We start from the raw sequence: 21,688 nt of genomic DNA, 5'->3' as shown, positions 1-21,688 counted from the left end.
CATTCTTTGACGAATATCAAGAGGTACATTTTCCAACAACAGCGGTAGTTCATTTTCCAGAAAATGTAAATAGTTCTCTCCGTTTAAATGGTTGTCAAAGAAAAATGGCCCAATAATGTAGTCTCCGACAATACCGGCCCAGATATTAATAGACCATTGTCTCTGGAACTCTTGAGATCGCGTCCAATAAGGATTGAAATCAGAGTAATAGTGACAATTGTGTCTATTAAGTCCGCCTCGGTTTGAGAAGGTTGCTTCGTCACTAAACATTATTTGTTCGAGGAGCCCTGGATTTTCCTGGATCTGATTTTGTATCCAGTTGCAAAATTGTACACGGCGAGGAAAATCTCCTTGTTCGAGCTTGTGAAGAAGTATTATGTTGTAAGGGTGGAAGCTATTACTTTTGAGGATACGGTTTGATGTCGATCTTGGAACTCCGTACTGCCTTTCGATCTGCCTGGTCGAAATTTGCGGATTGACAACCGCAGCACCTACAACAGTTATTGCTACGCCTTCATCAGGGCCTGATTTTGAACGCACCCTTTTCAGATTACCTTGCCTAGCTCTCTCACAAAGAGTGCGTATCGTCTTTCTAGTAGGATGACGTCTTAGCGGAAATCTCTCAGAGTATACTAGACGTACTGCCGCGCTATAATTGTTTCCCGCTTCCCCGAGAACTGAAATCATGTCCACTATTTCGGTCGGCAAGTAGTCACTCATTGCTATGAACTACGCGAGACAAAAAAATGTAGAACGTTGTACAACTACAAATATGGGTAGTAAAGAGTGACGCAAGAGCATAGTAACGAGTGATTATTTCTTGACTACCTTGTACAACTACAAATATGGGTAGTCAAGAGTAACGCAAGAGCATAGTAACAAGTGATTATTTCTTGACTACCTTGTACACATATTTTGTACCGTTTGAAAAGTACATGTAGGCATAGGTAATAACGTTCTACATTTTTTTGTCTCGCGTAGTTTATAGCAATGAGTGACTACTTGCCGACCGAAATAGTGGACATGATTTCAGTTCTCGGGGAAGCGGGAAACAATTATAGCGCGGCAGTACGTCTAGTATACTCTGAGAGATTTCCGCTAAGACGTCATCCTACTAGGAAGACGATACGCACTCTTTGTGAGAGAGCTAGGCAAGGTAATCTGAAAAGGGTGCGTTCAAAATCAGGCCCTGATGAAGGCGTAGCAATAACTGTTGTAGGTGCTGCGGTTGTCAATCCGCAAATTTCGACCAGGCAGATCGAAAGGCAGTACGGAGTTCCAAGATCGACATCAAACCGTATCCTCAAAAGTAATAGCTTCCACCCTTACAGCATAATACTTCTTCACAAGCTCGAACAAGGAGATTTTCCTCGCCGTGTACAATTTTGCAACTGGATACAAAATCAGATCCAGGAAAATCCAGGGCTCCTCGAACAAATAATGTTTAGTGACGAAGCAACCTTCTCAAACCGAGGCGGACTTAATAGACACAATTGTCACTATTACTCTGATTTCAATTCTTATTGGACGCGATCTCAAGAGTTCCAGAGACAATGGTCTATTAATATCTGGGCCGGTATTGTCGGAGACTACATTATTGGGCCATTTTTCTTTGACAACCATTTAAACGGAAAGAACTATTTACATTTTCTGGAAAATGAACTACCGCTGCTGTTGGAAAATGTACCTCTTGATATTCGTCAAAGAATGTGGTTCCAACAAGATGGAGCGCCTGCTCATCGATCACGGCGGGTGAAAGATTATTTAAATGTGAGATTCCCAAATAGGTGGATAGGTCTTGGAAGCCAAACACAAATGTGGCCTCCACGGTCACCAGATTTGACACTGTTGGATTTCTTTTTTTGGGGATACATTAAAGAAAAGGTTTACGCTGAAGAACCTACAACAGTTGAGGATATGAAAACCCGCATTCGCGATGCATGTGCTTCAATAACCCCTGAAATTCTTCACAGAGTAAGGGGTTCGTTTCAAAAGAAGATCAGGAAATGCATTGAAGTCAACGGGCAATTAATTGAGCCCGTAAAATAGATCACGCAGACTTGATACGTCTTAATCATTATCTTGCCTTGACCGGCCGGATGAAATCACGACCACACACACACACACACACACACACACACACACGCACACACACACGAATTCAAACGGCCCTTTTCAGGGCCACATGATGTACAAACTCCTATCGGCTACCTCCACGTGGTGTACATCGGGTAAAGCTGAAGCCGAGGGTCGTCCTGAGTTTAGTTGATGTCATTAACCTCCGAAAGATCTATTTAGGTTAATGGAATTTTTTAACGTATGTGCGTTGCAACGAGAGAAACGTATTTAACGTAAAATTCATGCAAAAGTGACTACGGTTTTTTAACGTCATATTCGAGAAGGTCGTACGTCATTCCATTTGATGACAAGAAAAAATACTTCGACCTTGACATAACCTTCAAATTTAACCTCAACATCAAGGTCAAGGTCACCATTCGACGCACCCCTGTGATCCTTGCAACTATTATTTTTTACGCATCTGCATACAATATTCTTAAGCACCGCTCCATTTGTTTGACCTTGTAATGTTGTTAGAGGACATTTTGGCCCAAACATGACCACGTGTTTGGACGTGAAATTTCCCGCTCTTTCGATATCCCGAATAAAAAATTGGGGTTTCCATTTAAAATTCACAATTTGATCCTGAAATAGCCTTCAAATTTGACTTCAAGGTCAAAGTCAAGGTCACCGATGGACGACCCCCTTCAAACCCAGTAACTTTCGTCTGAAACATTTTTTGATAAAACCATCACCCTCGAAGTTATTTCGACTGGTACATTAAAATGGGACACCCTGTATATATATATAGTGTACATATTTAAAATACTATTGAATAATATATATATTTAATATTAGTAAAATGAATATTATGTCTTATACTGTCGTTGAAATCGCCGGAGAATACCATATGTCTTATGCAGTCATTGAGATCGCCAGAGAATACTACATGTCTTATACAGTCATTGAAATCGCCAGAGAATATATATAGTGTCGTCAAAGTATACGATTGATATATATATATATATATACGTTCTTAACCTTTAAGTTTTCTCACAAATAATCAATGAGGATTTTAAATACTTATATATTCATAGTCGAACTATGGTATCCTTATTTAGTACTTTCGAACGTGTGACGGCTACAATGTTACTACGCATTACGTGTACGATTTTTAAGTCTCTTGAATTATGAATAGTTATAATATAGGCGCGCTTATTCTTATTTCAGGTTTATGTTTCCTAACGAATGATCGAGAGTAGAGAGTCTTTATTAATTATGCCTTTTATGCTATCAATATTATTAAATTTAAAAGTGAATTATTACTCTGTCGTCATTTGTGAGAAGACATGTTTTAACCTACGAGTAATTATATGTGTGATTAAATATTCGTTATTACCGGTCTTTCATGCAGGTTAGAGATTGTCATGACTAATAGATTAAAGAATAAAGTTTTGAAAAAGTTTGAAGTTTTGAAATTGTCTGGACGTTACATCTCCCCTCCTATTTAAGAATAAAACCCGACGTTGATCTAGGGTTTTGTTCTAGATTAAAGAGATGTTGTTGCAAGTCGTTATACGTTTGAGGGACGGTGATATTTGTGGATTCCATTTCTTCAGGTCGTCTCATATTATAACCTTGAAGTTGAGGCTGACTTATCACAGGTGGTTCCTTTGGTAATGCAGGGGGTACGTCTGAGATGATGGCAAGAGGTGTGGCGTCTTCTGGAAACTTATTCTTTTCTTTTTCTTCGTTCACAGTCCTGCGGCTGAGGTGAAGCAAGAGATTGGTTAGGGAGTCCCATAATGCTCCTATCAGGTGTAGACTACATCCATATACGGTATGTAGTGCGTATCCATGGATGATGGTGTCGATTGCTAATTTAACAATGCGAATGATCATGAATACTCCAACGACACCGGCTGTGGCTGATCCAAAGCTCATGAATCCTCTCCATATTTTCGCAGCGGTGTTGTCTACGATTTTATTGAGTGATTCTTCGTCTAGTAGTTTGTATAGCGAGACGGAGTTGGCGTTAACTGGATGTCCAGTGAGTCCACGGGCGACGGCGTTGAGCAGTGCTGGTTTCTCTGCAGGAAACATGATGTGGTCTCTTAATTTTTCTATGTCTTGCTGGGTGTAGATTCCACTGACAGCTAATGGTCCGGGTGTTAAATAACTCCAGGTAAGTGATGCCATGGGTCGTAGTTGTTGAGGTGACAACTGTCTTATTTGCGCTTTTGGTGTGAACTGTACCCAAGTGTCCTCTATCCGGTATAACGTTGGTAATTCTTGAGAACATTCTCGCTCGTTTCCGATCTTTGTGACGATTCTTGATTTGGGTGTGAGGAAGTAAGAAGAGTTTCTAACGGTTACGGGTAACTCGTTATAGCATTCTTTGGTTGGACGTACGGTGACTTCTACAGGGATGCATTTTATGATCTGGACAGCTTCTCCAGTGGTGACGGCCATGTATCCCGGTGACTTCATAAGACTGTACGCGAATTCATCAGGCAAGAGAGTTGCAAAGGATAAGGCATTGGTTATGACTTGTCTTTCCAATTCACATTTTTGTTGCATGACATTATGATATAATGATGTCATCTGATGTCGGATGTGTTTTTCGACATATACAAATTTGGAATTCATGTAAGTAAATATATCGAGGTTATCCACGGGAATCGTACCTTTATTGGCAAAAATTTGGCCTTGCTTGGTTTCCAGGATAAATAACTTCGGATGTTCCGTGCGAAGCAGAGTGTATCCGCATAATGGTTGTTCTTTAGTCTTGGTCAAAGCGAATGTGATGTCTTGCGTAGTGAGACTGTAGATGATGGGAGAATCGTCGCCTGCTATCCGGGTCGCTAGTCCTTCGTATAAAACATCGTATTGATTGAAGTTGCAGGATTTCATTGGTACTGGTTTCCAAAAAGTATAACCGTCGTCAGAGTCCAAACAGAAGCTATCGGCCAGTGTACAGATGGTTCCTGATCTTAGCTTGATTTTTCCATGTTCGAGTTGTACTGGCACATAAGATGATTTCAGTGAGATTTTCGCAACTGCTTGAACAATTACGTTATCCCATGTGCCGTAAGGGTCAGAGTATTGCGTACCCTTACATGTTCCGTCGGCTTTCAATTCACCGGCTAACGTAAGGCTACGATAAGAAGTTTGATTGATTTTGAGTCCGCTAATTAAGTGAGCAGGTCCCAAGGACGTTGTGCCATCTTGAAACATTCGCAAACATTGTGAATATCCGGTTTCCTGGACGTAATCTGCTTTTCCATTAAAGACGACTGAGATGTGCGAGTGCATGCCACAGTGATATATCGTGCGAGATATTTCCAGTTTGCATTGTATAACCTCTGCATAATTATATTCGAAAAGTTGTAATAATTGTATATAGGTCTCCGTGGAGTTTGGAGTTTGATGATGGAGATTGCATTCTCCAACATCTAAGAGAGAGACGGCGGTGATGTTAAGATGCTGTCCACCACAATCGAATCCAATCAGGGCGAATGAAGTTTTAACGGAGAGTATTAGAATAATCCCTAACATCATGACAAGCTGTAACGCACAATCGGACTAGTTTTACTGAATTAAATACAATATAAAGAAATTATCTAGCATGTACGTGTGCACAAATATACGCACGTATCTATAGATATATACATGTGCACGTGCAGAGGTAGTCCTGGCATTGGGCGCAATGAACGGTGTGCGAGGAAACTTTTAATAATTAAATAATAATATGCATGATTTATATTGTCGTCCGTTTTCGGACTCGCACATGGACATATATATATATGTGTGTATAATAGTAAGTACAAATGCATGTTAATGCGCAGGTGTATATGTTATAAATTATATTTTGTCTTATATCTATGTGTATTGGTTGCGCGGTTGCAGTTTTTTGTTCTGCCCGTGTCTTTTGTAAGATTCAGAGAATTTATTCGAAATTTGCTATTTGATAGAATATGATTAGCTCGTTCACTGGTGGGGCCGGAGTCGATTTCTCCGAACCGGCAAGTATAAGCGTATATATTTTTCATAATTTTAAATTTATTAAGGTTTTTCGCAAGCTATTCATAGTGGTTAAATACGAGTTATTACCAGTGAGCGAGTTAATGGCAGAGTGTAATAATATAATACGCATTGTATTAATTATCATATTGCATGGATATGAGTCTCATGCAATTTCGTGAGCCTTGTATGAGATGTACTTGAGTAAAGCATACCTCATACAAAGATGAAAAATAATGGCTAAAAGTAGTAAGAATAAAGTTTTGAATAATGCACAGGGTTCCATGCTGAACAACCTGTTTAGTTAGGACGGTTTCCTGAAATGGGAATCTTACATGTGTAGTATTATCGAAATATACCTGTAGATTTTTGTGCTGAGATTTTGATAATCTTTACTGGCGTCTAGGCTAAAGAGAACCTGTAATTAGGAATACATATGTTATTATACATGAATAATCTGAGAGATATAAGACGTGGTCGTCCTTACATCTAGTGAATTAATATAATTAGTAATATATAGTTTTATAGAGTAGGCTGGAAATGATTAATGGTAGGCACGATTCCATCCCAGTGTCTGATGGTATCGTTGCGTTTCCATACGTTTACTACATATTGTATATAGGTAAAGAAACATTCTTCACAGTGAGTTATAGGTTCAATTTTATAACAGGCATAGCGACAGTTGAGACATGGAATAGGAGGTGCGGTTTCGCAGACAAGAACGTGATAATTGTAAATGTCTTTAGGTGCAGTTCGAGTTCTTCGCGTGATGCGACAAACTTGGCAATAGTTGTCGTAAATTGTACTTCTATAGCATCTAGCTCTATGTATATTAGGAAAGAATTCTAGCATTTTCTTTATTAGAGGAAATCTCGGTAACAGAGTGTGGAGTTCGACGATATTAGGATGTTCGTAATATGTATTAGAGGCTGTTGCGTTGTGATCGCAAGGATTATTAGAAGACATTTTTTTATTGTTGGAACGTCTTAAACAGCTAGAGGTGATTCAAGGGTGATTCCCGATCTATAGACGTTAGATAATTAGTGCAAATTGTGCAATTTTGTATTGGTTTGGAAATTGTTAGGAGTTGGGAACATACAGAACACTGTGGTTCGGGATAACCTAATCCAATCACGACAGCGTGAGTATATCGTGTTTGGTAAAAGGAGCGTGCAGCTAGATCAAGACTGGAATAACAATTTCTACAACGTGCAGAATTAGTGACTACGTTACGATATCCGTGTACCTTTACGCAGCGTGCGAAGGCGAATATATGATGTAGTGAAGAACTCGTGGTTTGTCCTGGATGGACTGGTTGGCGATGCCAACACATCTGAAACCCAAAATTAGGAATGTTGATTTTTCAACCTGGTTCTATATGTGCTAATTTTAACTTATCGATATGGACGATCCGCGGTTTGTGGTTGATTAAGATTTTGGCGTTGTTGGAAGGTAGGATCTCTGTTATCTCATAGGGTCCTACGTAATGTGCTGAGAATTTTCCTTTCTTTGGTTCTTTTAATAAGAATACATAATCTCCTGTTTTAAATTGCCGAGGATTTACACGTTGATCGTAATAGTATTTGCTTCTCTCTTTAGCTCTAATAAGATTTTGTCGCGCTTCTTCGCGAATATCGTATAATTTATTGAATAGTGTGTTTATATATTCTTGGTAAGTAGGCTCTAGAGGTTCTTCAATAGGTTGATACGCGGATGGCAATCTGGCCAGTCGTCCGAATATTAGCTCATATGGCGAGAATTTGGTTCCTTCGTGAACGCTTGTATTATAAGAGAACATGGCGAGTTTGATATATTCATCCCAATTGTCTTCTTTGTCGATTTGTGTCTTTAAATATTCTACTAATACATGATGTGATCGTTCTATCGATCCATTTGATTGGGGGTGATAAGCGGTAGTTTTAAAGTGTTGGATATTGAATTTCTTTGTTAGGACGCGTATTGAAGTTGATAGGAAGTTTGCACCTTGATCGATAAGAATAGCTTTAGGAGTTCCGTAAATACAAATGAATTCTTTTGTGAGAGCGTCGGCTATTGTTAATGAAGTGGCTTCTTTTAATGGTACAGCTATGGAGTATTTAGTTAATAAATCTTGCATTGTTAGAATATATTTATTTCCGTTATTTGTGATAGGGAATGGCCCTACTATGTCTAGTGAAACTTTGTCGAAAGCTGTCCCGGGGGTATCCGTAATAATCATAGGTTGTTTGGTTTTGACGCGTGTTAATTTTCTTTAGTTGGCGTTCGCGACATTTTCTAATAAATTCTTGAATATCTTGTTTCATAGTATTCCAAAAATAATGAGGTCGAAGTCTATTAAAAGTTTTTGTAACGCCTTTATGGCCACCGTATGCATGATGCCGTCTGATGCATGATTTTCTGAAATTAATTTTACGTGTTCTGTAGGGATAGGATGATCGACTAGATTTTGGCAAATAGTTATGTTTATACGGGTATCGTGAAAAAATCTCTTTAGTTGGTTAACAATGTATGACCAAGGAATGTCATCAAATTTATGCGTTTTGCTAATGCTGAAGGAAGTTAGTTGTAATTCGATAACACAGTCTAGTAAAGAGCGTATGCAATTTTTTACGGTTTGCGGTTCTATTAATAGTCGATTGTTTGTTCTTATTGGAATTGATATTAAATTATTCGATTTGATTCTCTTTACGTTAAGTCTTTCGAAACTAAGATTTTCATACACGGGTAATAGATTTGCAGTAGAATAAAGCTCGGCTCCTTTGTCGTAAAGAGTTCCGTCTAAACTTATGAAAATTACATGATTATCCTTTTGATTTAGTAGATTGTCTCTAATTTCTCGTATTCTTACTTTGCTCGGGATTTGAGGAGAGGGTGGTATAATTGGAACGGTTTCTGAAATTGCTGGATCCACATAATCGTATTCTAAATTTGAATTCGCGTTTGACATATTTGCATAATCGTGATTATAGAGAGTTGAACTTTCATCGTCTGAATCGGAATTATTTCCCGTTATATTAGTGTAATTAGGATTGTCGATATTCTTATTGAGATATGGAGTTAGAGCGTTTGTTTTAATTGATCTGACAGAAGGTCTAGGTCTGCTTGAAAATATGGATTCGTCGGATGACTCGTCGTTATCTGAAGCGAATATTGGTAAAACTAAATCTGTGGGTGGATTTCGAGATAAAGCGTCTGCATTATTATTTAATGATCCCTTTTTGTATTTGATTTCATAATTATATTCTGCTAATTTAGTCTTCCACTTCCAGAGTCTGGAGGTAGGATCTTTTATAGAGTGCAGCCAAATCAAAGGTTTATGGTCCGTTATTATAGTAAAGAGTCTTCCGTATAGGTAAGGTCTGAAATGATTAATACAATATATGATGGCTAAGCATTCTTTTTCAATTGTTGAATAATTTTGTTCTGCGGTACTTAAAATTCGAGATGTATACGAGACAGGAAGATCTTTTCCTACCGGTCCCTGACTTAAAATTCCATCTATCGCGTATCCTGATGCGTCGGTAGTTAATATAAAAGGTTTTGTAAAATCAGGATATTGAAGAATGGGGCTTGAGCATAATGCGTGTTTTAAAGAGTTGAAAGCTTCTACTTGTTTTAGTTGCCAATTGAATATGCTATCCTTTCTCAACAAATCAGTTAATGGTTTTGCGACTTTGGAAAAGTTATGTATGAATCTTCTGTAATAACCGGCTAAACCGAGAAATTGTTTTATATTCTTTGGATTTTTGGGAGTTGGAAAGTGCATTATCGATTTTATTTTGCCTGGGTCTGGTTTGACTCCGTTCGCGCCTATTATATGGCCCAAATAAGCAACTTCGTACCTTAGAAATTCACACTTATCCGGCTGTAATTGTAAATTCGCGTCGCGTAATCTTTGCATTAATCTTTCGCATTTAATTTCGTGTTCTCTTAATGATCGCGCGTAAACGACAATGTCGTCCATGTAAACGAATAATTCGTTTCCTTGTAGTCCCGATAATATATTATCCATAAGTCTTTGGAAAGTAGCGGGTGCGTTTTTTAATCCGAATGGCATGCGCTTAAATTGATAATGCCCGTATGGCGTAGAAAATGCAGTTTTATGTGCGTCTTTAGATGACATAGAAATTTGGTGAAATCCGGAAGCTAAATCAAATATTGAAAAGTATTTGGCTGATCCTAATTGATCAAGTATATCTGTAATATTAGGAAGGGGATATGCGTCTCCTATGGTTTTTTCGTTTAGTCCTCGATAGTCTATAACCATACGCCAACGTTTATTGCCTTGAGAATCTGGTTTTTTCGGTACTATCCAGATCGGTGAATTATACGGTGATGTAGAATACTCGACTAAATTATTATTTAGTAATTCATGGACTTGTTTATCAATTTCTTCTTTATGGACAGGGGGAAACCTGTATTGCTTATTATGTATAGGGACTTCGTTAATAGTCGGAATGTAATGTTGAGTCGCGTTTGTAGTTCCTAATGGTTCGTTAGGCAAATGGAATCTATCCGAATGCTTTGTTAGAATTGAACGGACGTGTTCAATCTCTTCAGGATTTAAATGTTCGAGTCTCAAAAGTTGCTCGACATCATGTGGTCGATCAGAATTAATAGAATGGTCGTTGGTCGAGAAAAGCCCTAGGGTTCTCGCACAATCGACGGAATTAGAAATTTCATCTCCCATTATCGGGGTCTCCCGACTCTCGGTAATATTCTCTTTATTGCAAGACATTGAATGCCCTAAGGTTTCAATGTATCTAGTAGATTTGTCTCCCATCTCTTCTTCGTTTTGGAATCGCACTGAATGCCCTAAGGTTCCAGTGTGATTAGTATAATCTCCCATCTTCGTCGTTTCGTTTAGGTAATGTACGCCGTGCCCTAAGGTCTTCGTACAATACATGAATTTATCTCCCATCTCTTCTTCAGAAGGTACCGAATGCCCTAAGGTTTCGGCCCTATTAATGTATTCTCCCATTTCTTCATCTTCAAAGAGTACGTTGAGCTCTAAGGTCTCAGTACTATCGTTAATATTTATAGGTTCGCGAGATTCGAAATCAAAAATTTCTACCGACGGTATGTCGATTTTGAAATCCTCTTCAGTGGTATTAAATATTGGTAAGTATGGTTTTCCGTTTGATTGAGTAACAAGTGCGTCTCCGAAGAACACCTTGTCAGCGAGGGTTTGTAAGGGTAAGTATCCAGTATGAATTTCTGGATTGGAAATGTGAATGCAACAAGGAGTCACAGTCCTTGCTCTAAGATGTAGCTTTTTATTTTCATAAGTGACAAAGGGAATGACAATAGTGCCGTGATGAAGACATCTATCCTTATAATTTATGATAATATCTCTTTCCTTTAAGAAAGCGTTTCCTAAGATCCCGTCTTGGGGAATGCAAATAGAGTCTGATATGACATGGAATAAAGTAGGTCTGTCCAACAGATGAATGGTTATGGAGCCTAAAGTTATTATAGTTTCAGAAGAGATCCCTCGAATGGATATAATATTATCTTTATTTAGATTAACGTGAGGTAATACGAATTGTTGTTTGATAAGATTTATACCGGAGCCAGAGTCAATCATGAAGTTACATTCATGAGATAAATGCGGGGATATGAGTTTAACAGAAGGTAAGTCGTTGTGGTTGAATTCTCTGTCTACACTGCAGATTCGAGTGATGTGGTTGGAATAGATTTTTGAGTGAGAATCATGTTTGTCGATTGGGTGCGTCCTATCGGAGCTTCGTTCCGGCGGACGTCGGATTTTTCCGGAACGCTTTGGGGGTTTCCCGAATTAGCAAAAGAAGTGCTGGGTCGAGCTTGATTTTGCTCGAGTGATCTTTTATAAGCAAGTTTCCGACATTCGCTCATGAAATGACCGGAACTCTTACAATAACGACAGATTTTAGTAGCTGGAAAATTTGGTCCTGGTTGACCTGGTGTCAAAGGTTTAATGAAGGGAGCGGTAGAAGAAATATTATTGCGTGAATTATTAATTATAGGGGGGTTATTATTAACGTTATTTACGGTTTGTCGTGCCGTCGGATAATTTATGTCTGCACGAGGTAGAGTATAAGCACGATTAAAGGCGATAGTTTTCTTTCGAAGGTTTTCTGCTTCTAAAGTTTTAGATAATTGGATGGCTGTGACAATGCTTTGTTCAGAAGTATAGGGTCGTTCCAATTTCACGCGGATTAATAAATCAGAAGGTAGTCCGTTAATAAAACTATTAGTAACACTTTTCTCAATGTTATCTTTAACTTCGTCGTCAAGATTTCCGCAAATATCAGCTTCTCCGTCTATGATTGCCGTTCTTAATTCTTGAACACGCGCAATGTAATCAAAAATGTTTTCGTTATGTTTCATGAATATGTTTGCTAATTCTCCTCGATATTGATCGATGGATTTGTTCGGACCGAAAATAAGTTTTAAACGTCGCGTTAAATCTCGTAAGCTATTGAATTCGACTCCTTCGATTGCGGCATAGGCATGCCCTTGTAATTTGTTAATAATTAATTGAACAAGATGATATTCCTGATATTCAGGGATTAGTTGAAGTGCTCTTTCGCAAATTTTAGTGAAGTGGAGGACGGACATTTTGTGACCGTCGAATTTAGGGATCGTGTCTATAGCGTCTTTTAGACGAATAGGGGAGTTTTGATGAGAAGGAGTAGGTGGTCTTTGTGTTTCTATTTTATCGTAATGTTCCTGCATAGTGTTAGAATGTTCGACTATATCTATACGTCGCGACAAGCGAGTTACTTGTTCAGATAATTTTTCCATAAGGGTTAATTGTGCAGCTAATTGTTCTGAAATTCCGGTTACCGAACCGTCTTCCATGTTTCTATCTTGCTCTAATGTCCGTTGAAATGAAAGTAAATTTTCTTCTCTATTTCGTAATGTTTCAGTTTGTGCTGTTAATTGAGCTTCTTTGTCGTTAGCGTTTGAGAATAAGATTAAGTTGACTACGAGTGAGTACTCGGTTTTCTGAATTGTCTGAGTGTACTGGGGTTCTAACAAAAGACATTTTGTTTTAAAATTTGTAGTTTCTAATTTGCTTTACTTGAATTGACTTGTGAAATAACACCGATCGCACAGATCAATCTCCGCGACCTCTCAACGATCTCTTTTGGCCAATCCCACCGCTGCCACCAGAAATTAAGGGCCTACTTGTTACGTCCGGCAATTCACCTTACGGTAAATCACTTTATGCACAAGTCGGTCTTCTCTTGCGTTTACCTCGGTAAACGTTCGAGAAGCTGCTCTCTACTTTTTTAGGGCAACCTGCTAGGCCGGCTATACCCTGGGATGCCGAGAGCTTGAGATTCGATTGAGAAAGTCGGATGGAGAAGGAATTCTGCGGGTCGGGTCAAGAAATAAAGATATTTTACAAGTATAAAAATTGTTTATTCATTTATAAATCCTTTATGTCGACACAAAATCTACTGGTCCTGACTCGGTTCAGGATGAGTTTGGAACTGTATTACAATGTTATTGAGCTCCTGTTCAGAGTCGTTAGATTGGTTAAGATAGTTTATATAGGAACTAAAATTATTCTGTGCTCCTTCTGGGATGAAATTATTGACGTCGTCGGGAGCGAGTACCACGGTGTCCTCGTCGAAAATATTGGAATTGGGTTGTAAAAATGGATCGTATTCCAGAGATGCTAATTGTTGAGTTTGCTCATGGACGTAATAATCAGGGTCAGTTAGAAATTGATGATTTGGATCTATTAAGTAAGTATTTGATTCTGAATGAGACTGTTCAGGAAATTGAGGGTAAGAATAGTCAATGTGTGGAGGAATATTATTAATTGGCGAATAAGTGTCTGAAGAGGGAGGTTGTATGATTATTCGCGTTGGATAAATTTGAACGTTTAGATTTAGAGGTCTTCGAGGTCTACGTTCGCGTAGTCTGTGAAGGTGCTGCTCGTTTCGATCGATCTGATTCCTTCGTCGGAAAGGAGAGACCATCTAACGGTTAAATAAATTCACATGAATAAATCAAAAGATAGATTGTTCTATTATTTGAAATAATTGAATATGACTCACGTTTGTAGCGTGATTTACTCGTTAATGAAAGCGAACAAAGATGAAGGTTAATCTTATGCGAGAAAGCCCTTCACCTATTAATAAATTAACCTTATGTCAGTAATTATTATAATAAACCTGTATTAAATGAGGATTGGTAATAACGTGGATAAAAGGAAGGATTTGAATAGGAGTATTAATATCTGCGTTGAGACTATTAATACTTGATGTTTCATCTTTAATAATTAAATCTTAACTTTGAATAGTAATTCTTAATGAATAAATAAATCTTAGACTTTGAAGTTAACAAATTGTCGATGAATATCAAAATCACTGTCAGTTGGTATGGTAAAGTAATTCGCAATTATTGGAAAATGCAGGGTATTAAAAGCATAAAAGAATAGAGAGGTAGGTATACATCCGGTTATTTCCGGGTTCTCAGGTCCTGGTCTTAATAGGCTAATGCTACGTTCACTTTACTAACGTGCATCTCTGAGATGATTTGCGAATTTACCTTCTGACAGGATATAACTCTAATGGGTATAGAGGAGTTAGGAATAGAGGTTTGAATATAAGTATTAATATCTATATTAAGAGTATTAATACGTGTAGCTTCAAGCATCAATGATTGAATTGTAAATTGTGAATTAATTATTTTTAATAATCATTAAGACCACTGTCATTTGGTTTGGTAAAGTAATTCGTTAGGTTTGTAAAGCAGAGAGAGAGTAAGCAGGGAAGGGTGAAGAACATGTACGGTTGCCCGTGGATTCCGGTCCCCGAAGGTTAATGCGACGTTCACTTTACAGAACGTGCATTCTCAGCATCGTAGTAACGAATTTACCTTATGACAGGGTCTGGTTTTAATAGTAGCAAATAGGGTAAGGTGGAGTACACTTGTCAAATAAATTTCAATATCAATATGCAAGATCACTGTCAGTCGGTGTGGTAACGTAATTCGCAATTATTGGAAAGTGCAAGGTGTTAAAAGCATAAAAGAAAGAGAGGTAGGATCCCCGGGGTTTTTTCCCGGGGGTCTCGGGTTTCCGGGTCTTATTAGGTAATGCGAGGTCCCTTCAAAAACGGCATCTTGGAGATTGCGATTCCTTTGAAGGATATAAAATCTAATTGTCTGGGGGAAATATTAGGTTAGCAATTGTAATAGGTGTAGGATACGGGGTTACTTTAACTAATAAATAAGCATGATATAATAAAAAAACAATTTATTTTATTTATAGAGAAAGTATGCGATAGGGTTTTTTAAAAATATTGAATAGTATTGGTAAAATATTAAATAGTTTCGCGATTGAACGCAGACGTATGCGATGAAAATTTCGTTTAGATTGGATAAAAGGAAAGAGAGTAATAGTGGTTTTTGATTAAAAATTTAGAGTTGTAATGTGAAATAAGATTTGAGTTTGAAATCATGTTTAAATAATTAATATTTAAAAATGATTAAAAAATGAGTGTCGTCGCGCTTTTCCCATTAGGATAGTGAACTGGCTAAATACTCACAAGTTAGGACAATGTTTAGTGCCTGGGTAGGGTACACTCGTTTCTTGGGTTTTTCCCTCTGAGGAAGAGTGAGGAGCCTTGTAAACCCGGTCCGAAAGGCGGCCATGTCCGAGTTCAGAGCCCCGTAGTATGGTGGTTGAGTGTGGATTGTTGTGACGGACAAATGCCCACGAAAAAAACTGCCGTTCGTTCCGGGAGCGGGTTTATATACCAAAAAGGGGGTCGCTCCTCCTTTTGGCGGTGTGGCTCAAGCCAATGGAAGGAGAGTGCGGGGAAGAGTACCGGAGGGTAATCTGTTTTCCCGGTAGAGAGGGGGACGGGTAAGTCCCGGAGAGTGGTTCTTAGTAGGATAGCGGGCCCCCTTCCTAGGTGACTCAGCCAGTCGCTCGACTTTCCTTATCCTTTCTGGTAGCGATGTGTTTCTTTTTTGGTTGCGCTACGACTTATCTACTTCTTCTTTTGGTTTAAACGATTTGAGGTGGATGGTGATATCGCTAGGGCTTGAACGGCCTTGCCCGGGCAACGGTTTTAGCGTTTTCTCATGCTTGCATCCGCTATGTTCTAGAACCCCTTTTAGAACTTTGGATGGTCCTGCGAGTTAAAGCCCAGTTTTCCCTAGTAAAGCGCTTTCATCCCTAATTTTAATCTTTAGATTAACTTCTTTATAAGCGAAATATATATGAATATTTCAGGCATAAGAAAATTTTTTTTGTGTAGTTTCATATATATATATTATATATAATAGATAAGATAGTGTCCAAGTTTAAAATACTAGAATATATATTATATTTAATATAGTAAAATGAATATTATGTCTTTACTGTCGTGGAAATCGAGGAGAATACCATATGTCTTATGAGTCATTGAGATCGCAAGAGAAGACTAAATGTCTTATTACAGTCATTGAAATCCGCAGAGAATAATATAGTGTCGTCAAAGTATACGATTGATAATATAAATATATTATACGTTCTATCCTTAAGTGTTTTTCAAATACATCAATGAGGATTTTATAAATACTTATTATATTCATAGTTCGTCGAATATGTATCCTTATTTATACTTTCGAACGTGTGACGGCTACAATGGTAATACGCATTAAGTGTACTATTTTAAGTCTCTGAATTATGAATAGTCTAAACTATGAGGCCACGGCTTATTTCTTATTCAGGTTTATGTTCCTAAGAATTGCATTCGAGGGATGAGAGGGAGTCCTATTTAAGATGCCTTTTAGCTATCTAATATTATTAAAAGTTAAAAGTGAATTAACTCTGTGTCATTGATGAGAAGACATGTTTTAACCACGAGTAGATATGTGTGATTAAAATTCGTTTTACCGGTTCTTCATGAGGTTAGAGATTGTCCTGCCTAATAGATTTTTAAAGAATAAAGTTTTGAAAAAAGTTTGAAGTTGTTGAAATTGGTCTGGAAGGTTGACCAACGCACTCGGGGCCCCAGGGTGTTCCCTTTCCAAGCCAGGATGGGAGGCATCGGGTCGGGGGCTGCAGGTGCGGGGAAGGTAAGTTGCGCGACCGCAAATCGCTCCCCCAGGGGCACCTTGGCGCAAAGCTCTGTGGTATATAAAGTCGCCTTACGCAGGTGATGAGGCTCTGCCTGAAGTGGAACATTTTTTTGCCTGCCAGACTCGTTGGGAATATTACATGGAAGAACAAAAATCAAACAAAAAACAAAATGGCTGATACTTGGTTTAACGACTAATGCTGGCGACGAAGTAACCGAAACTCTGAACGCCCGAAAAAGAGAGAAAAAAGAGAATTGCTGGTGTTGCGCGAAGGGGATCTTGCTAAGTAATCACCACCTCCTTTGGTAGTACCCAAAAAGACCACTGAGAGACGCATGAAGGGAACAAAGGCTGAGGATTCTGAAAATGAGAAGATGGATATGAAAGATCTAGAACAGAGCCACAGGAGTAATCAAGAGAGGAGATGATGGAGACAAAGGAACAGCTCGAGGACATTCAGTTTAATAACAAACAAAAATAACAAATCTGCATAAAATACATATGTCCAATGGGCACTGTACTAGAAAAATAGATACATTAATGTAGTTTAGAAAAAGAAAATGGAAAGCTCGCTTAAAAAGATGTTGCGGAGCTTGAGGCCTAAAGGACTCTCCTATGCCAATGTACGGCAGGAATTCCAAGACGTACAGGGCGTAAAAAGAAAAAGAAGGGAGGCAGATATACGAACAAGTAGTATTAATTAACTATAAAAGAAGACGGAAGATGCGAGAATCGAATAGTGAATAAAGAAGGAGGTTATAAAGGGTGCGATGGGGGGCCGCCGGCGCGGGAGATGGCTAGGTCGGCGGGGGGGTGGTTGCCGGCGTGGGGAGGTGGGGGGTTTGCTCCTCTGCACAGACACAAACCAACATTACATTCTATCTGAATTAAAAATTAAGTCAATCCACATAACGAAACACTTAAACAACAACAAAAAATAAAAAAAACATAAACAGACAAAACAAACAAACAAAAATATTTCTCACCAGCACAAACGTCCACAAACATCAAATCACCCGATGATTAATAAAAGAAAAAAAAAAAAAAAAAAAATTCCAAAAAAAAAACAAAAAAAACCCCCCCATAACCCTAACCCCAAACCCAAAAAATAACCCCCAAAACTCTAAAACCAAAAAAGAAAAAAAATTTTTCCCAAAGGGGGCGGGGTGAAACCCCCCCTGGGTTTCCCGCCTTTGGGAGTGGGGGCCGGGGGGGTTTGGGGGGGGGGGGGGGTTAGGGGGGCCCGGGGGGGGGGGGGTGGGGGGGCGGGGGGGGGGGGGCTTTGGGTTTTCCCCCAAAAAAAGGGCCCTTTTGGGCCAAAGGGGGGGGGGGGGGGGTGGGGGCCAAATTTGGGGGGGGGGGTTTGGGGGGGGGGGGGGAAAGGGGTGGGGGTTGGGGGTTGGGGGGGGCCTTGGGGGCCAAAGGGGGGGGGCCCCTTCCCGGGGGGGGCGGGGGCCCGGCGGGTTAAGGGGGGGGGGGGGGAAAAAGGGAAAAAAAAAGGGGGCCCAAAACCCAAAAAAAAAAAAACCCCAAAAAAAAAAAAAAAAAAAAAAAGAAAAGGAAAAACCCCCCCCAAAATACAAAAAAAGGTGGGAAAAGGCAAAAAGGGAAAAAGAGGGGAAAAAGGGGGGGGTAGTGGTGGAGGTGGATGAAAAGAGGGGGATTTTTTAAAAAAAAAAAACCTAAAAACAAAGAAATTAAGTAGAGGAGCCAAGGAAAAAAAATCCTTTCTTTAAAATTTTGACGTGCAGGGATAAAATTGAGATCTCAAAGAAGTTTTAACTTAAAAATTGGGCAAACGGAACCAAAAAAAGAAAAATAAAAAAAGGGTTGGGGGAGAACATGACTCCTCTCGGTCTAAAAAAAACGCGCGATGGATTTGAGAGAGTTTGTGGTTTTGGGTTTGTGATGCGCCAAAAAGCCCTTTAGTAAGGACCTAAGTTTTTCCGCCCCAAATTTACCTCCCCCCCTTGTGGTGCTCCGGAAAAAAACCCCCCACTTTGAAATTTTTAAAACGGTAGGTATCGACCTTTAAAAAAGGGGTTTCAGCGAAAAATGCGGTCCCAAGGGTTTGGGCCCCCGGGGGCCCCACGGTCATGGTGAGGTTTTGGGGGGAAAAAAAGCCGGGGTTTCGGGGGGGGGGTTGGTTTTTCAATCCTTTTTCCCCCCAAAAAACAGTTAATTTTGGGAGGAAATTTTAAAAAGGAAATGTCCCGGGGTTTTGGAGGCCCGGGGAAAGCGTGCGAGGGGGCCCCCTTGGGGTGAGAGCGCGAGAGGTGCGGAGGACCCTGCGGGGGTCGCAGGGTTCTTTGCAAAACCCATAAGGCCAGCCGGCTGAAGTGGACAGCCAGGGGAAAAAAGGTAGCTGTGGCGTGTTTTGGGAGGTTCCCGGAAAAAATGCGTGGTCTTGGGGGTCCCCAAAAAAAAAGTGCCACCCACTCCCAAAAAAACAGTTTTCTACAATGTTTTTCCCCCCGGGGGAAAGGCCCGGGGGAGTTGAGGAAATAGACCAGGCACGCGGAGGTGAAGGCCCAGCCCCGGGGGGGTTTTTTTTTTAAAACCCGTATTGGAGAAAGGTTTTCCCCCTAGGAGTTGAAGCCTTTAAGGGAAAAAGGAAAGGAGCCTTACGATGAAAGGTTTTTGAGACTTCTGCCCCAAAAAATCCAATCGCGTTTGCGCGATTTTGATGATAGGGGGATTTGGGATGGGGGGGGGGATGCACGAGCCGACACCATTCCCGGCCCCTAGGATTTGTACTGGATCAAAGCGACATCAGCCTTTCCCTGAACAAATTTGAGGCTGGGGGGGCAAGATACAATCACTCAGAGAGAGGCGGCGTTCCCTAAACTCGAGGCTTTTATTTGCTGGACGGCAAGAGATGCTCTGACGGCGGGGAGGGGCGAGTTTGGCTTCAAGAGATGGCCCGGGCATGATTCTTCCCCCGGGGCCCCCACAAGGCGCCCTCCCCAACGGTTTTTTCAAAGAAGCACTTTTCCCCCAGTCAAGCAAAGGGGGCCCAAAAAAGAGGAGAAAGGGGAGTAGCAATTTTGCAAAACCCCCCAAAAGGCGATGGCGCTGCCACGGATCCAGTTTCCTGTGGCGGAATAAGACCTTGCTCTGGGATCCTATAACAACCTGCAGAGGTAAACAGGTATTTTCCGTAAGGACTGGCACTGTGCCCGGATGGACAGATTATCGCCGAGGAGTGTGGAACGCTGTCCTCGCTCTTCCGCGATTTCTTCGTGCGCTTCTGTCACTCCTGATCGGCTGCTCCTGGCAGAGACGATTCCCCTCATCAATCGCCACAAACCAGAACGGTATTCCTTGAGAATGGGGGTATAGCCTCCGATCGGCCGAGGTCCGACGAAGTACCCCGTCCTCTCAGCATCAGATCCATTATACAAGACACTTCCACAAGATATTGGCAAAGAGAGAGATTGCAGACCTCGACATCTTCGACAAGCGCCAAAGTGGGTTCCGGCCGGTGGACGGACGGTATGTGAGACAGTCACAGTCCTTTCATCCGTGCTTTGGGACAGCCCGGAGGCGTTGTCGTTCTCTGCATGTGGCGTGCGTTGATCTGTCGAAAGCTTTCGATACGGTTTGCGCACGCTGCTATTCATACGACTCTCGATGAGCTGGGGCTCCCTCGGAGTTTAGAGAGTACGTAAGGGCTGTCTATTCGAATGCGCTGACCGAGTGTGCAGGGGGGTCAGCGCTGAGGAAGTGTCGGCCATCATGATTGGCCGTGGCGTGAGACAGGGTGATCCGTTGTCGCCCCTGCTGTTCAATCTGGTCGTAGATAGAGCACTAGGAATTCTCTCGGAGGGACGTTGGCTATCGGTTGGGTAACCGGCTTATCAATGCGCTGGGCTACGCAGACGACATTGTGCTCCTGGTCTCTACCAGAGATGGTCTGCAGGAGAAACTTGACACGGCTTCATGACGCCTTTATGCGAAATGGGCTCGAGATCAACGCGAGAAAGACCGGAGTGCTGTCCATGGTGGCGTCCGGCAGAGACAAGAAGGTGAAGGTGGACACCACACCTTATTTCACCGTGGGGGGGAGCGATGATACCGCAAAGATCCCTGGTCGATGTCTGGACGTATCTGGGCTGCGAATACACAGGTGCTAGGGAACTCGCAAGCGATCCACCCTTAGCTCAGGCCATCGAGCAACTCACGAGGGCACCTCTTAAGCCGCAACAGCGGCTGAGGTTGTTGCGTGACTGTCTCCTTCCACGGTATTATCACCGATGGACAGTGGGTACGGTCTCGGCCAAAACCCTCAAGGGTAAGAATATCATCGTACGCACCGCGGTGCGACGATGGCTGCGTTTTCCCCATGATGTTCCTGCTGGATACCTGCATGCGCCGATACAGAGTGGCGGGCTTGGAATGCCTCTATTGAGAACTTTGATCCCAATTCTGAAACATAACCGACTGCAGCGGTTGTGTCGGAGTACTCTACCCGCAGCATGCGCGGCTGCCGAAACCACGTATGTGGCTAGGCAGCTTGTCTGGTGTGAAAAACCAG

General features: G+C 40.8%; 2 protein-coding genes across 2 annotated transcripts; one reads left to right on the top strand and one right to left on the bottom strand.

Moving 5' to 3' along the window:
- The first annotated feature begins 990 nt into the window (after positions 1-990).
- LOC146719508 (uncharacterized) lies at positions 991-2,049 on the top strand. Its single transcript, XM_085490089.1, has one exon. The coding sequence runs from the start codon at positions 991-993 to the stop codon at positions 2,047-2,049; it is 1,059 nt and encodes a 352-aa protein (XP_085346215.1).
- Positions 2,050-3,141: 1,092 nt separating this feature from the next.
- LOC146719507 (uncharacterized) lies at positions 3,142-5,941 on the bottom strand. Its single transcript, XM_085490088.1, has one exon. The coding sequence runs from the start codon at positions 5,617-5,619 to the stop codon at positions 3,562-3,564; it is 2,058 nt and encodes a 685-aa protein (XP_085346214.1). The 5' UTR covers positions 5,620-5,941; the 3' UTR covers positions 3,142-3,561.
- Between the last annotated feature and the right edge of the window lie 15,747 nt (positions 5,942-21,688).

Source organism: Nylanderia fulva, unplaced genomic scaffold (assembly GCF_048542155.1).
Source record: "Nylanderia fulva isolate GAGA-0341 unplaced genomic scaffold, ASM4854215v1 Scaffold963, whole genome shotgun sequence".
Taxonomy (NCBI): Eukaryota; Metazoa; Arthropoda; class Insecta; order Hymenoptera; family Formicidae; genus Nylanderia; species Nylanderia fulva.
Note: the sequence above shows the minus strand (reverse complement) of the source record. Positions and strands in the feature narration are given on the sequence as shown.